This window comes from Botryllus schlosseri, chromosome 9 (assembly GCF_051294905.1).
Source record: "Botryllus schlosseri isolate E-star chromosome 9, Bs_hap1, whole genome shotgun sequence".
Lineage (NCBI taxonomy): Eukaryota > Metazoa > Chordata > Ascidiacea > Stolidobranchia > Styelidae > Botryllus > Botryllus schlosseri.
The window spans coordinates 21,954,216-21,970,355 of NC_137244.1; the positions used below are offsets into that span (position 1 = coordinate 21,954,216).

The 16,140-nt window shown below is 41.4% G+C and overlaps 1 protein-coding gene and 1 pseudogene across 1 annotated transcript; one reads left to right on the forward strand and one right to left on the reverse strand.

Annotated features, from left to right (window-relative positions):
• Nucleotides 1–1,900: 1,900 nt before the first annotated feature.
• Nucleotides 1,901–4,855, reverse strand: LOC145446457 (uncharacterized). Its single transcript, XM_080324751.1, has 2 exons — nt 2,734–4,855; nt 1,901–2,670 (listed from the first exon to the last, which is right to left on the reverse strand). The coding sequence occupies exon 1, from the start codon at nt 3,846–3,848 to the stop codon at nt 2,970–2,972; it is 879 nt and encodes a 292-aa protein (XP_080180877.1). The 5' UTR covers nt 3,849–4,855; the 3' UTR covers nt 1,901–2,670; nt 2,734–2,969.
• A 6,286-nt stretch (nt 4,856–11,141) lies between these two features.
• LOC145446629 (ATPase family gene 2 protein homolog A pseudogene) lies at nt 11,142–15,148 on the forward strand (annotated as a pseudogene).
• Nucleotides 15,149–16,140: the final 992 nt, after the last annotated feature.

Here is a 16,140-nt window from a genome sequence, read left to right on the forward strand (position 1 = left end):
TGAATTACGATAGAACCCATCAGCAGGATAATTACGAGCTCCTACGCGGATTTCAGGTCCATTCAAACCATGGTGGACATGTACATTATTGATATACGAATACCAGTTTAGCCATTGAGCTGCTGTCTCCCCCCATTTCGGTGCGGTCTTTACAGGTTTGAATTTAGTACACTCAGCATCAAGTGGTTGCCAATGTACCGGGAAACCAGTTGGACTAGGTTCACTCAAAGCAAAAAGGTATAACGAATTGCTGTCCAGCCCTGTTACATGTTGGGTAATCTGAGCGTTTTCCTTATAAAAAAATTCTTTGATTCGAGTTTCACCCTGTTTTTGATATCGATGAAAAATGACCGACGGTCCGCCCACTAAATTGTCTCTGAATAGCGAAACCAGATCCTGGTGTTTATCATTGAACAATGTGAAATCACGTGGGATGCTATTGAAAAGATGTCTTGATACAACCCCGGGTAGGGAGACAGCTTCCTTGAATATATCCACACTGAATTGACTTTTGAAAGATTGAAATTGTTTTTCTAACCCCTCAATGAAGTAATGAGTATCGATTGCGTTGTACCATTTGAGATAATCACGTAAAGTCGTCATTTTGTTATCGTTCCAAACCTTCAAACAGTTTTCATATTCAGCTGTGGATATATTACGACCTTTTAGCGAGCTGTAAAACTCGTCGTGGTTAGGTAGACTCGTATAATCCAACTTTTCCAAACTAGTCAGAAACTCATACGGAAAATGACCTTTAGCGGCGCTACATTTGAAGGCTTTCAAATAAGCATCGTACGAGAACCCGGGTGCCAAGTAATTTACAATGTCCAAAAATTTAAGTCTGTTAGTTGTCAACGAGAGGAAGTTGTTACCGCGCTTCAATACACTCAGATTTTCATCGACGAGTAAACCCATCAAGTACTCTTTGAGACAGTTCAAGTCATACCGACCACCATTGAACGACAAAACAGGGATTTGTTTTAAATATCGCATGAACTCCTCTTGTAAACGTTCAAGAGGTATTTTTCTCTCGGCTGGGTCGAGCGCCTTCATTTCGGTAATTTTACATTCGAGCATGTCCAAGTAGTGTTGATATTCCATCTGTAACAACCTAAATGACTCACTTTGAATATCATGAAAATGATCAACCATTTCCGCACACAAGTCGTTTGGGTCACCGTTCGAGACAATTACATACGGTTCCAAGAACCCTTCCACATTAGATGATATGCTAACAGAAATGGGAATATGTTTGCACTCCCATGAAGTTTTGGAGGAATCTGGAATATCACACTTCTCAAACATGCTCTCTATGTCGAACGCGATACGGTATTTGAAATAACGAAGCTGGTGAGGAACAAACACCCCTTCTAAATCAAGCTTTTCAAAGATGTTCAGAGGAGGTGTATACACGCCACCCGGAAACACTTCAACGACACCCGTTGTACATTTGTGTCTGGTCAATTCATACTGTTCGTTAAACAATCGTAGACAAACATCACATTTATAGGTCTCTACATACCGCCTCAAGTCAGTAATGAGACAGAAATGGCGATCTTCTAAATGTAAGTACACAGGTTTCCCTTCAAACGTACTACGTCGGAGAGCGCTAGCTTTACCCTCAGTCTTGGTGTACACGGTTATAGCAACATTAAACAAATCCTCGATATCGTCCAACATGTCAAGAGTTACACCAGATTCTACATTTACACCATAGACCGAAGTGAATTGTTGAGCCATTGTCTTTGTATCTTTCCCCAGTGAGTGGGCGATACAGCGAAAAGCACACAAATTGTCTCTGTACCGATTTCGATTTTTTTGATGTGTAAATGTCATTATACATCTCACTCTCGCAAGCCATATCGGTAGCTTAATACCAGGACAACCAATCAGTAAATGACCCGTAGGGTATACATAAAACTGGACATTAGTCAAACAGACTGGCAGTGACTTTGTATCTGGTCGAGAGTTTTGTAACAAATCAAGTGCGGTTTCCAAGTGAATAGATTCGATAAATTCATCGAATTTGGGTAATGTCGAAATTAGCGCCGGTGTTTCTAATACACTATCGATGTTTGCCGACGCATGAAAATAACGAAATCTCAGAGTCTCAGTGTGATATAAAATGAAGGCATGTGCGTAGTTCACTTTAAAGGTATGTGACTCTGAGAAAAATATCGCTTGGATATCGCGGTAAACATCCGCTAGCTCACGATCGATAACTCGAATATTATACACATGACTGGTCTTTTTCGCTACATACGATTTTATCGCTTGCCAGTTCTGATTTACAACTTCTTGGCGTTCGTCGCCAATCTCTGGTGGTGCATTCGGTTCTTCGCGAACACGATTCCGTCTGCGTCGACTCATCTGTAAAATTAATAACACGTGGTCAAATTCAGCACTTGGGGAACATGAAACTAGTCTTACTTACATTCTAGTTTCTTTGGCGGTGTCTTCCTTGATACTTTATGCTTAATAAAACAAGTAACACATCAATCTATGTCCACTAACGTTGTGTTATAGCAGATAACTTACCAGTAGACTCGTGCGTTCAACTTGAGTTGCTCTGTCTGTTCAACAACAAAATCATTACATCATGTTCACTAGTTCTGAACAGTAATAACTCACCTATGTAATTCTTTACTTCAATTCCGACGCTTGTTTTGTCTGTAGGATAAACGAATAACATATTACGTTCATAAATCAAAGTAATCGTACCGAATAACTTACTAATTAACTCCTTATCCACCAATTCGCGATCGAATATACCCAGACAGTAAGCCACGTTGTTCGCCGCTCGACACCGGGAGAGAAAGACCTAAACCACTGATTCGAGATTACACGAGCGCCAGCACCACTAGTGGTTGAATTTCAGAAGCTATGATTTATGGCTCTAATGTAAAATCTGAAACGATAAACAGAAATTGAGAATACACACGCACAACAACGAAAATCATACAGCACAATCACAAATTATACTTCAATTTCGTTCTAATTTCTAGAAGTCGATGCAAGTACTCATCGGTTGCGGTATTTAATTCAGGCTGAATCTCATCAAGACTCCAACGCTGACCCTTGACAGTAAGCAATCGTTTGATGTCAGTCATGAGCTTTGTGACAGTCAAATTTTTTTTCTCCGTCAACGAATCAACATAGCATAGTATTGAACCTAAATGCGGCTTAACAACATCAATAGTCTGGAGGTAGGTGACCATCTTGTCAACTGTGTATTGACATAACTTTTCTTCCTGCTTCTTTTTTCCCTTCGCGTCGTCGCGAAAATCATCGTCACTCGCGCTTTTAGATTTCACAGGTTTCTTACCAACCTTCTGTTTGGGTTCGGTACGATTCAAAATTTTCGATTTCCCATTACGAAGCTGTTTAGCCGGTGGTATGCCCACCCCCGTCGTTGTTGTTCTTTTTCGAATCGACTTGCCGGTTGATACAGATTTAGGAGTATCAGTCACCGATAGCGACCCCGCGGGGCGTGGTATCGTCATCCCAGAAGTCGACGGTTTCTCGGGATTCGGTAATTCGTTGCTAACGGTTGTCTCGTCGGTCGGTACGCACGGCATCGTCACCAAGTTCGTGAGATCGTTAATCACGCTTTCTCTAGCTAGTTGACCCGACTTCAGCCACGCCTGGCGCGCTATATCTGTATAGTTTGACTGCATTTCGATCGTTGGCGTAAGGTCGCGTTCTGCGGATTCAACTCTTAAATCAGGTGTCATCAGATCACCAGGATTAATCGTATCAAAGATACCCGCGTTCTCTTCAAATTGCAATTCGAATGCATTTGGTTCATAACCAAATTTATCAATATTGTCTATCTGAACCTCGGCCATTGTACAATAATTAATCTAACTGCTCCAACCAACGTTTATGTCTGCGACAGCGAAGTATAACAATCGGATCGTGGTGTTGGCTATTTATAGATTTATTTCGATAGTAGCATGCGGCTGGCCGGGAAATAATTCAGCGTGCAGGTCATTCGAAATATAGGTCGCGCACGCACTGCGTAAATCCTCTTGCAAACAGGCTGCGTTTCCTAATTTCAGAACCGGACGTGTTTAGTGTGTCACACAGATCAAAACGCCACCACGGACATCTGTTTTTTCAAAATCGCACAGCACACCGCGCTTTAGTGAATTTCCTGTTTAGCGAAACGGGCGATTTTATTGTGTCACACATGTCAAACGCACCCACCGACATCTGTTTTTTAGAAATCTGAGTGGTGTATTTCACCATTTTAACACATTGTGGTGTCATTCTCATGGTTTACTTTTTCAGTTGATAGTTACATATACTCGTTATGGCAACTAGCGCGATTATTGAGAATTACCTTCTCTATTATCATAACTTGACAACCCCCACATTGAGCGAAACGGAAAAATTCATCCACGGAGTACTAGATTTCTATGTACATGGAGAAAACGTGAACCGTGTTCGAAAGTGCGATTTTACCGCATTGGTTAACTCGATTCGATCATACGGTATCGACTGGAATGGGGTTTTTAGTGTCATAAGCATTGCGGCGATGAAAAGTGACATAAGCACCCTAGCGGCGTACAGAGATTTAGCAACAGACGTCTTGAATACTCACTACAGTACATTGATAAGTGACTGGGTAAGAAGAAAATTCATTCGTGTCGTTTGTCACTTGTGAACGGCATCCTTTCTTACAGAACTCCTGTAAATTTTATTTCAATCCAAGTCTATTCACGCGGGTCATCAGGATCATACAAAGACTGTTAACTCACTCAATACCACGCACCTAATTCTATAAATGTCGGCGGGTTTGCTGATGACTCTCACTTTACCAAACGATATGGCATCGTACAGCATCATTAACACTATGCGAGTCGGAGCAACTTCAAATTTTCACGTCGGCGTCAAATTCGTCTCATCACCCAAAAGAGGTGGCGTTAGCCAATATCTCAAAGGTATATTCATCGACGGCAATAACGAAGAGATATCTTTCACGTGTTTCAATCGTGATTTGTTCGGGGTCATTGAGAAAGCATTCGCCAAACGAAAAAAACTCATGGTCAAATCCGGTTGGGTCCAAATTGACAAGTTTACTGGAAAACCTGCTGTATTACTGGGACGGGCTTCGTCAGTAACTCTGCATGGAAAATCGAGACATACGACCGAAGAATACCCATTATTGACCTGTGAATCGGTATACGGAAATAAAGATGAATACGTCTCGATCGCTGCTACTTGTGTTTCTCGAGAGGAGAAGACGGTCAATTCTGGTGCCGGAAAGGAGTTGAAATTATACAGTTTTACATTGAAGGATGATACTGGCGAGGTGGTTTTGGATCAATGGAACAAAGCCTCGCTCGTACCCGGGAAGAAATATCAACTCACTCGTGTTAAAAACTGTGTCGGTAGCTTGAAAATCGATTCGTTAACTAGACTTGTTGAATTGAAAGAATAGTTTGCATATTTGTATACCACAATACAATATTTCATTTCGCGTAAAATGTATGACCTATGTGATTCGACAACTGGGTTAGTGCGGTGTTGTTCTACTGATCGAGGTGTGAAAATTGTGCTATCGCGATGAAGTTGTGACTGTGAACAGCAGACTATTCTATAGGTGCGAAACAGCGAATAAGCCGAAAGTATTATTCAGGTGGCAATCAATAGAGAGGAAAGAGAACACGATCGGTCATTTGACACGACTAAACTACGACATCATATATCATAATTTACGATCAAACTATTTCACACTGATCGGTCTAGTGTAATAATCGATAGTAGCACACAACTGCACGGAAACAATTCAGCGCGCAGGTCATTCGAAATATAGGTCGCACTGCTTAATCCTCACAACAAGCCACGTTTCCGTCCGCGCGGTTATTGTTGGTGACTCGTACATATTCAACACCGCGCGAGAGATGCCTATACTCGAGTGTACGACATGCCGCCACGAGTTTCCATGCGATGTGCGAGAAATGCCTATATCTAAAAGTGCGACATGCCACCACGAGTTTTCCATGCGATGTGCGAGAGATGCCTATATCTAAAAGTGCGACATGCGAGCGCACCCATAAGAATCAATGGCGATGTGCGACCGAGAGGGGGTTCTAAAAGCGCGATATGCCACCCCGGGTTTCCAGGCGACATGCCACCCCGCCCATAAGAGCCCCATTACGAATCGCGACCGATCTACTATACTACTAGCGTGTTGTTGTACCATATCAATTTGTTTAAACTTCTCGAGGCTTTGTATTCGATCCTCCATTTCGACAGATAATAGCAGACTAGTAACATGTAACTTTACAGTAACTCACGTATTTTATTAGCAGTTCTACGTGTGCGTGTGCGATATAATGCCTTTTTGCATCTATATTTAACTTTATATTCGTTATTTGGTTCAAGATATATGACCAATTAATCCGTCTTTCACACAGCTGGCATAATGTTATAACTTTGAATGATCACTCATACTTCGAAAATTCAATTTGACTTGAAGTGTGACTTGACTCGTGACTTGACTTGACTTGACTCGAGTCACCTTCAAAAATCGATTGACTTGACTTGACTCGAGTCAACATCTGCAATGACTCGAGACTCGAAGTTATAGTGACTTGATTCCAACACTGATCGATTCACAAGTCCGGCCCGCCAACTTCTTCATTTTCCCATATCCGGCCCGCCGACTGGAGAAGTTGTCCGCCATTGATATATAATATTGCTTTGAAACTTTACTGGCAAAAGGATAAACTAAATACCAGGGTTGAAATGAATCGAGTCATGACTCGACTCGAGTCAGACTCGAGTCACGATTTTCTGACGACTCGACTTGACTCGAGTCATTTTCTCAAATTACGAAAATGACTCGACTCGACTCGAGTCAATCTGTGTATTGACTCGACTTGGACTCGAGTCATTGCGCATGACTCGAACCAAGTCATATGACTCGAGACTCAGACGGCAAAGACCGACATTTCATTGTAATTTCGAAGAACAAGTAAAGTAACCATCCTATTGGGGTTTCGTGTATTGGTACGGGTATTTGAAAATGCGACAGGAAACTGTTAAAAATGAGGAAAATTAGTATTTTATAAATGCGAACCATTCGATATCACCAAACAGAGTTATAAAAGTGGGTTTAACATAACTTAAACTGGAAACTGATAAGTCAACACAATGACTTGGACTCGGACTCGAGTCATAACACCATGACTCGGACTCGAACCTCTGTTCGATGACTTGGACTCGACTTGACTCGGTGGTGAATTGAGAATGACTCGACTTGACTCGAGTCAAAACTATAAAACTGAGATTGACTTGTGACTCGGAGCTTTATGACTTGGTTACAACCCTGCTAAATACCTTTGCCTTTAGGAATTACAAAATTGTTATTCTTTTCTCTTTCAGGAGGATATCCCAGAACGCTAGCGAATAATTAGTGTGCCGTGGCGTCGCGTCAGGATTCACCATTGTTCGAAAATGCTGGTTCGGAAATGCCTTCACCCTAGAAAAAGTTATTTATACGGAATCACCTTTCCAGTGAAACTGGCTGACTGTAAGATTGTCACACCGGTATCTCAATGATTGAGACTTTATCGAGTATTGCCGCTCATGCACATAATTAATTACAATTACTGTTAAGCATGTAATTGATTCCGTAGAGAGGTGTTCTTTGACAGCCGTAGCGACGTAATTAGCAACAATCTCAAGCTATTCAGTATTCATGTTTCATTCATGATACGTAGAATACCCTTTAATTAAAAAAAAACTCGAACGTATTCGAACTATTCCTAATCATGAGTATTGAAAACTACAAACACAGAAAAATGTTTCAAGCGACTGTTAACAACCAAAAGTTTGAGCGACTAACAGCGAATAGGGTTTAGGACAGTCAATGAAATGTAATCAAACAATTAGGCTATGCAGAGCTGAGTGAGGATAATGAAATCTAATTGGTAAGGCGTCAGCGATAATGATGATACCGATAAGATGTGTAAAATTACAATAAATGCAACAGGATAGAACCTCCTGATAACTACGAATTACAATATTTGGTTCGCACTTACATTTTCACTTGCTCGGAAACTGTTAGATTGCATATGATGAACATTTGGGTGTGAAAATTTCTGGCCCCAGTAAATTTGGCCAAGATTGGAGGTAAGATTGGGATAACATCTCAGCAAATGCGTGATCAAGTTTGATGAAGCCTTGGTTGGAAACTTGAATTTCTTTCTGCAATTGTTGCAGAAGCCTCGGTACTGGTCAGAGATTTAAAAATGAAACTCTGACCGTGGTGTAGGAAATGGTTCAGCACAGGTTTCGGAAGAGCTTATTTGCTGTTGATCCATTTTTGGAATATCAAGATTTAGTGTAGCCCACTAGTTCTCTAACTTTTTTAGACACGCCCTCCTTTCTGACAATGAAATATTTCGTGTCCCCTTATCGTCATGTCACACAATGAAACCAGAATGTTAGCAATCCTTACACATATAGTTTGATGGTATGGAAGGTTATGACTGTTGATGAGAGAATTCTCCAATATGAAATTCCGACTATACACAGAGCAATAACTATGAAATGGAGGTGAATCGCGGCAAGCGCGGAAGAATTTCAGTTTACCGGAGCTTCGCGCCCCCTTCAGATGCTTTCACGCCGCCCAAGGGGGGCAGCCCGCCAGTTTGACAACCACTGGTTTAGCCTATATTGTAATTCAAAAATATTTCCGCGTTGTCCGGCGGCATATGCACATCATGCACTCATGGTATGCATATGCGCAGATCGTGTGTATGTATATCATGAGTCGGTGTATATGCCGCAAAAACATCAAGGACAAAAAATAAACTACGTCCTTTCCGTCCTTTCCTTGCTACTGAAGTATGGGAAACAGTTTAGCATGGCTAGTTACAACGCGGCCCGCATAGAACACCGATGTAAATAGACTATAATTATTACAGGCGGCGATTGCGTAGTGTGTACTAATAAGGCCTTAAGGCCTTAAGGCCCCTCGTCGTCATCCTGGCCCGTACCGGATTTTCACTGGTGTGGCGAATAAATGATTGATTGATTATTTTATGTTGTGATTGTCAGGTTTCCATAACAATGTAATTGAAATTGTAATTTAGCAAAATTTTTATCAAATTACAATTACAATTACACAAAACAGAAATGCTTCAATTACAATTACAATTACAATTACATGAAAAAATGTAATGAATTACATTCAGCTCTATTACAAATTACAATTGATCCAACTCTGCCGGCAACCCCCAATTTCTGCGCGAGAGGGGGAAAAATTCCCCATCTCGACAACCACTGATCGTAGAGTCATGATTAGGGCAAGTTTTTGTTGCACTAAAAACCTGAAAAAGTTGCATTAATTTTTTTAATTTTAACAAAAGTTGCAGAAGTTGCATTTTGACCACATTTTGCTCGGTTGACTAAAAAAAAGGCAATTTTCCGGCTCAGCTCCCGAAATACCCGTAAAAGCGTTATTTCGATGCTGATTTACGGTGTTTCAGTCGAATTTGGCCGTGTATTTCACCAAAATCGAAAATACTTTCATGAAAAATCGAAAAAGTTGCAAAAAGTTGCATGAAAAAAATGGCAAAAGTTGCAAAAAGTTGTGCTATAAGATTCCTTCAACGGGCTTTAAACAGAATTCTACATATCTTACGAGTATTTAGGAAGCTGCCGGAAGCTGTAAAAAAAGTTGCAAACGTTGCAAAAACTTGCCCTAGTCATGATATATAGCTCAAAAGCTGCCAAAACATTATGTTTCTATATCTGTCTTAAGAAGAATGTTTTCCATATTGTGAACACAAAACGAGTTACAGCCAAAGACACTAAAATTTAAAAGCGGGTAAATGGCGGGAGTAACTATGTTACATGTTAGTGTGATTTACACAAGAACAACTAAATAATTAAATCTCATTATGTAAAAGCTCATCGGTAAGAGCGGTTACTCCATCTATTTTAGAACAGGCCCACTGGCGACTATCTGGTCCTTGCGGGCTACCTGGGGCCCGTGGGCACCGCATTGGTGACCTCTGATCTAGAATATGGCTGTGGAAGGAGTCCCTTAGTGGTCATCCAACCCCCTTGAGTAGGGTGGCTGGACACAGTCGTAACTCAAGTCCAGACCCCTGTGGGCCATACTGGTCTCCACCCAGGGCTTGGCAAGTTTGATAAGATCGTAGGTGACCCTATAGGCATCCGCCCGCGCACACACTCCGATTCCCTCTAATGCCTGCCGAGCCGACAACATGGCGCCTTAATGTATCTTCCAGACTGGGACCTGCTTATTGTTCTAGTGTTACGTCTTACGTCAAGCATATCTTGTACGGACCATTGTACGCTTCATAGTTCAAGGAATAATCAAAGCCACAGGGGGCTGGGATGCAACAGCCTCACATATATTTGCTACTATAAGGCAGCAGTCGAAACACGACTGTGTCCTTCCACCCCACACCACTCAGGGTCTCCTTCCACAATCCACAGCCATATTCTAGATCAGGGGTCCCCATCCGGCGCCCACGGGCCCCAGGTAGCCCGCAATGACCAGATGAATCGCCAGCGAGTCAGTTCTAAAAATCGATGGAGAAACAGCCCTTACCAGTGAGCTTTTACATAATGAGATTGATTTATTTAGCTGTTCTTGTGTAAATCATACTACATGTAACTTTAGTTACTCCCGCCATTTACCCGCTTCAAAATTTAGTGTTTTTTGGCTGTAACTCGTTTTGTGTTCAAAATAGAGAAAACTTTCTTCTTAAAAGAGATATAAAAATGACGTTTTCGCAGCTTTTCAGCTATATATCATTACTCTACGACCAGTGGTTGTCGAGATCACTGAGATGGGCAATTTTACCGCATCCCACGTAGAAATTGGGGGGGGGGGTACTGGCTGGAAAATGCGGGCAATTCCCTAAAATCAATTTTTCTTGAAGTTTCAAGTCATTTGTCTGGATTTAAGAAACCCTTTTTTCGATTAAAAAAAGAAGTTATTTTTCACTCCACCCATTGCATAGTCTCTCCAGTGACATCTCAATTGTTTCGCGCTTTAATCGCGTGTTGTTGTCCATCTCAAGCATGCAGCAAGCAGCAAGCATCAGTAATCAACATCATTCAATTATAGAATGTAAACGTTTACCTTCTATAATTCAATGGTGGTATGAGAGGCGACGACGAATGTGTTCGAGTGGTTCACGCTGAAGAGCATTTCAGGTCACAGTGATAGGATGTAGATGACAGGCCTGCGGATAGATTATAGATTACTGCTCCATAACCTTATTATTCAGCGTTTGTCGTTTTATTATAGAGGTGGATATAAATTAGTGATACCGGTATCAGCGATGTTATCTGTTACCGTAGCCATTATTACTAGTATATAGATAGAGTTCGAGCAATCCCCAGACGTTTGCTACCTTTAGGTTTAGCCGTTTAGGGAAACCAACATACATGATATATACATTCAGATGCAACTTCCGTTCATAATGAGCTTACTCCATACTCGATTACATTATTCCAGTAGTTATTATAGCTGTCTATGTCACATGTGCAGCAAACTATACGATATGTCTTGTTTGAATTTGGAAGCACTTGGAATATGGGCTGGGGTGTCACCCTATAAAGGTGAGTAATCTGATGTCTATATGCAGTACCGGTATGTTGTTGTATATTTGCAACACTCTTGTCTGGTATGCCAGGCGCCCAGAGTGGAATCGGTGGAACGGCACGCGCAACGTCACCCCATCATTTACATCTGATCACGCCGATTAATTGATTAAGCCGACGTCACAAAGCGATACCAGAGTCCAGATCCAGAATAAGGCGCTTTCGCTTTACAATGAACGCAAGCAGCCGTGGCATTTGTGCAGAAGTAAATGTCTGTAATTGTACATAGAAATTCAGCAATCCAATACTGCCTGCCTCGAAATAGATATACTAATATAACGTTAAGAAGGAATTCACCAAGGGTTAGCATGATAGCAAGTTAGCAACCAATCCATGTCTCTTTAGCTTTCTATGACGTGATGTAAGACATCACTAATCTTTTGCGATACAGTTTGTTCAAGTGTGTATGTGCAGAAATACTTATGAAGCTTACGTCATTCTGAGGTGTAGGCTACTTTGTATATGAATATTTGGAGCTATGATATCGCCAGCGAAGGCTCCGTGGATATATGCAGCAGACGTGAATGGATTTGTATTGCAAAAAATCCGCCGCAAGCAGTCTGATAACAGCATGGAATCTGTCAGCTCACCATTCATATCAGAGGAAAAAATTCTCACTGCCCAAGTTTCTGTCAAAAAATCAGAACAGAATTTCACTGATAATAGCAGCTATGGAATTGCTATTCTACACCCTTACACTATGGAGTTATGTTCTATTCAACTTGGCTCTGCCATAATAATTTGCAAGCTCTCGGCTTCAAATTCAAAGCAATTGTTTTCATTCAAAGCGTGGCCATCGTTTGCGATATCACCAGGCAAGGTCGCATTATCTGAAGATGCTATCTTATCATGTGGCGTGAAGGAAGATGAGTCAATTCATGTGTGGGGTGTCGTGGACAATGTAGTTGCAGCAGAATCTGTTCAACTTATTCCAGCATCTTCTGACACATTTCCAGTTAATTCGGAATACCTTCAGGAATACATTTCATCGGTCATTAGAAGTCGTTATTTTCTTCTAAATCAAGTGACAATGGTGGAATATTTTGGTAAAAAGATACCCTTCCAAATCCTTTTGAAGAGGCATAAACTCACCAAAGAATCAGGTAATGGTCCTTTGATAAAAACAACCTGTGATGAATTTTCAAATTTTTCTCTGGAAAACGGTGATACTGAGAATGATCATTCTGTAACCAAGGCTAACTTGTCATTATTCAGAAAACTTACAGTATTCCAAATCACCGAAAACACTAAAGTAATCATTCGCAGCAACGCAAATCGCGACGCGAGGACCACCGTCCATGATAGCACTTCTTTCGCATATTCTCGGATAGGGGGATTGTCGCAGCAAATCAAAAAAATCAAAAATCTTGTGGAATTAGCACTGGAAAAACCCAAAACATACAAAGAATCTGGCCTTAATCCACCTACGGGAATTATCCTATATGGTCCTCCGGGAACAGGAAAAACTCTATTGTTGAAATCATGCGCACATACTGTTAAGTGTAGCACATTCACCGTTGACATCGCTGCCCTTGGATCTGATGAAAGGGAAGAACTAATTAAATGTTTCAATTCAGCCATCAAGTCCTCTCCTTCCTTGGTACTACTAGACAGTATTGAGGCTATGTGCCAGAAAAGCAACGGTATGGTAACAGGATCTACCAGAAAGTTGGATATCCTGGTGTCCGATCTATTGGACACAGTTTCGTCACATAATAAAGCTTCAAATAATTATGTTGTAGTATTAGCTGCAACTAACAGCATTGAAAGTATCAATCCAGCGCTGCGCAGAAGTGATCGTTTTGAATGTGAAATCGAGATCCCTATCCCGTCTCCGCCTGATAGAATTGAAATCTTCCAGAGGGAGTTGAATTCTTACAAGCATTCTCTCGGTATAAAAGACATCTCATTGCTAGCTGACAGAGCTCACGGTTATGTCGGATCGGATATAGCCGCTGTATGCAAAGAAGCTGGCAGAATAGCTCTAGAAAGATGCATCACTGATCAAAGCACATGCAAAGAAGTCAAGATTGGTCTAAATGACTTGGAGAGTGGCTTGAAAACGGTGCCGCCAAGCGCCATTCGAGAACTCATTGTACAAGTTCCCAAAGTGCTATGGTCAGACATTGGTGGGAATGCTGATGTCAAGAAAAAATTGAAGCAAACTATTGAATGGCCATTGAAACATCCAGAGGCGTTCAAAAGGCTTGGGATTGATGCGCCCGGTGGAGTATTATTGTACGGACCTCCCGGTTGTTCCAAAACACTCACTGCCAAAGCACTCGCCACTGAAAGCGGCCTGAATTTCATATCAATCAAAGGCCCGGAATTATTCAGTAAATATGTGGGAGATTCTGAGAAAGCAATCAGAAAAATATTCGCTAAGGCTAGAGCTGCTTCTCCTTCTATCATTTTCATTGATGAACTGGATGCTATTGCTGGCGAGAGAACAGGAAAATCCTCTGGCACCAGCAATATGACGGATAGAGTACTCGCGACGTTGCTCACTGAATTAGATGGGGTAGAGACGAGACAAGATGTGGTGATCGTAGCAGCTACCAATCGTCCCGATAAAATCGATAAGGCATTACTGCGGCCAGGAAGAATAGATCGAATCGTTCATGTACCATTGCCGGATGCTGGAACCAGACGCGATATCCTTTCTATTCAGTTTAAAAAGATACCTGTTTTGTCAGAAGTTGATGTCAACTGGCTTGTCGACGAACTGGAAGGCTATTCTGGTGCGGAGATATGTGCTGTTTGCCGGGAGGCTGCATTGTCAGCTCTGGAACGAGATATGGATGCTTCGTCCCTGAATGTGTCTGATTTTGAAGCTGCATTAGCTATGGTTCATCCACAGACTACGGCGGACATAGTAAAAATGTATGAAGAATATGCTAAGACATTTCTGCTGGATTTGAAGTAATATGGGTTATTATACGGCTGGCGAAGTTTGACTGTCGGTCATTAGCCGCAGTTAGCATGACACATTGCAGAGTGCAATTTGCTGAGATATTACCTTCAACATTTTGTCATTGCCTGGATGGAATAGAATGCTGTCTCTGCCTTTATTTGATATCAAATGATGATTGTGAATGGCTCGGATATATTCCAGGTATTATGGCTGGGGGTCAGGGTAGGGCCGTCGATAGCTTTTGTGGCTTGTGTTTGAGTCACAGTTTTACTGTTTCAGTAATGGCTTTATTGGCGCAGTCTTGAAATGCTCTGAAGTCGATCTCGGCGCAGAATATATTATGTCTATTCTCTATTTAGAGATAGTTTATGGATCTTGGGCTCCAGTTTTGTATCTGAGGTAGGAAGTGGTACAGAGAGGTGCCTTTTGACACCTACATCTGTTCGTGTTGTAGTATAATTTGATGGTTAAAACATTAATATGCGGTCCAGTCATGCCCTGCACTGATGTCATAAGATGGACCGGTAATATAGTATCATTACAACAAGCATGCATAAATTTGTTCAAAAAGTATCATGTGTGTGGATTGTGGAGCTGTATGAGGATGAGAATCCAGGCTTTCGAACACCAATATCTGTGTGCCGTGCCTCAATCCATCTTGGGCTTTATGCGAGATAGCAAGTGGATAGGATTTACATACTTTCCACACAGAAATTCACGAACACAAAGAGGGAATAGCTCACAAGCAGGTAAACTATGGAAATATATTTATCAAGTGATAGCCAATATGGAAGTATCGTTGGTCGCCTCAATGAAGATGTAGAGCTAGCTCTAGCTATCGCTCGTTTAGTACTACTCTGACCATTGGTGGTAATTAATGAAGTGATTCTACATTTCCGGAGCAGGCCTACTCAGTAAGTTTTACCTACTTGCATTACTTACTCAGGTAGTTATGATCTTGGTCCAGTTCTACTCAACAGATTTAAGTCTTTCAGGCAAAACTAGGTCAAGTACACCTACTTTTTTAACTTGTACTTGAGTAAAAAATCAGGACGTTACTTCTACTCGGGTACCGATGATGATTACTTTGAACCAGTGTTGGGATCAAGTCACTACCTTCGAGTCACGAGTCATTGCAGATTTTGACTCAAGTCAAGTCAATCGATTTTCAAAGGTGACTCGAGTCAAGTCAAGTCACTCGTTTTTTGGAGGTGACTCGAGTCAAGTCACAATTCAAGTCCAATTGAATTTTCGATGTATGAGCAGAGCTGGCCAGTAACGAAGTACTTCTACTTTTTGAAGTACTTGAAGTAGATTTTGCCTACTCACACTACTTTCTAAGTAGTCATGATTTTAGACTACTTCTACTTCTACTTGACAGTTTTCAGTTTTGTAGGCAAAAATAAGCGTAGAATACCTACTTACTTACTTGTGAACCACCACTCCTACTTCTACTTGAGTAGAAATTCCGGCGTTACTTCTACTTGAGTAGCGACGGTGACTAATTTGACCACCTCTGTGTATGAGTGATGATTTAAAGTCATTACACTTTGCTAGCTGTGTGA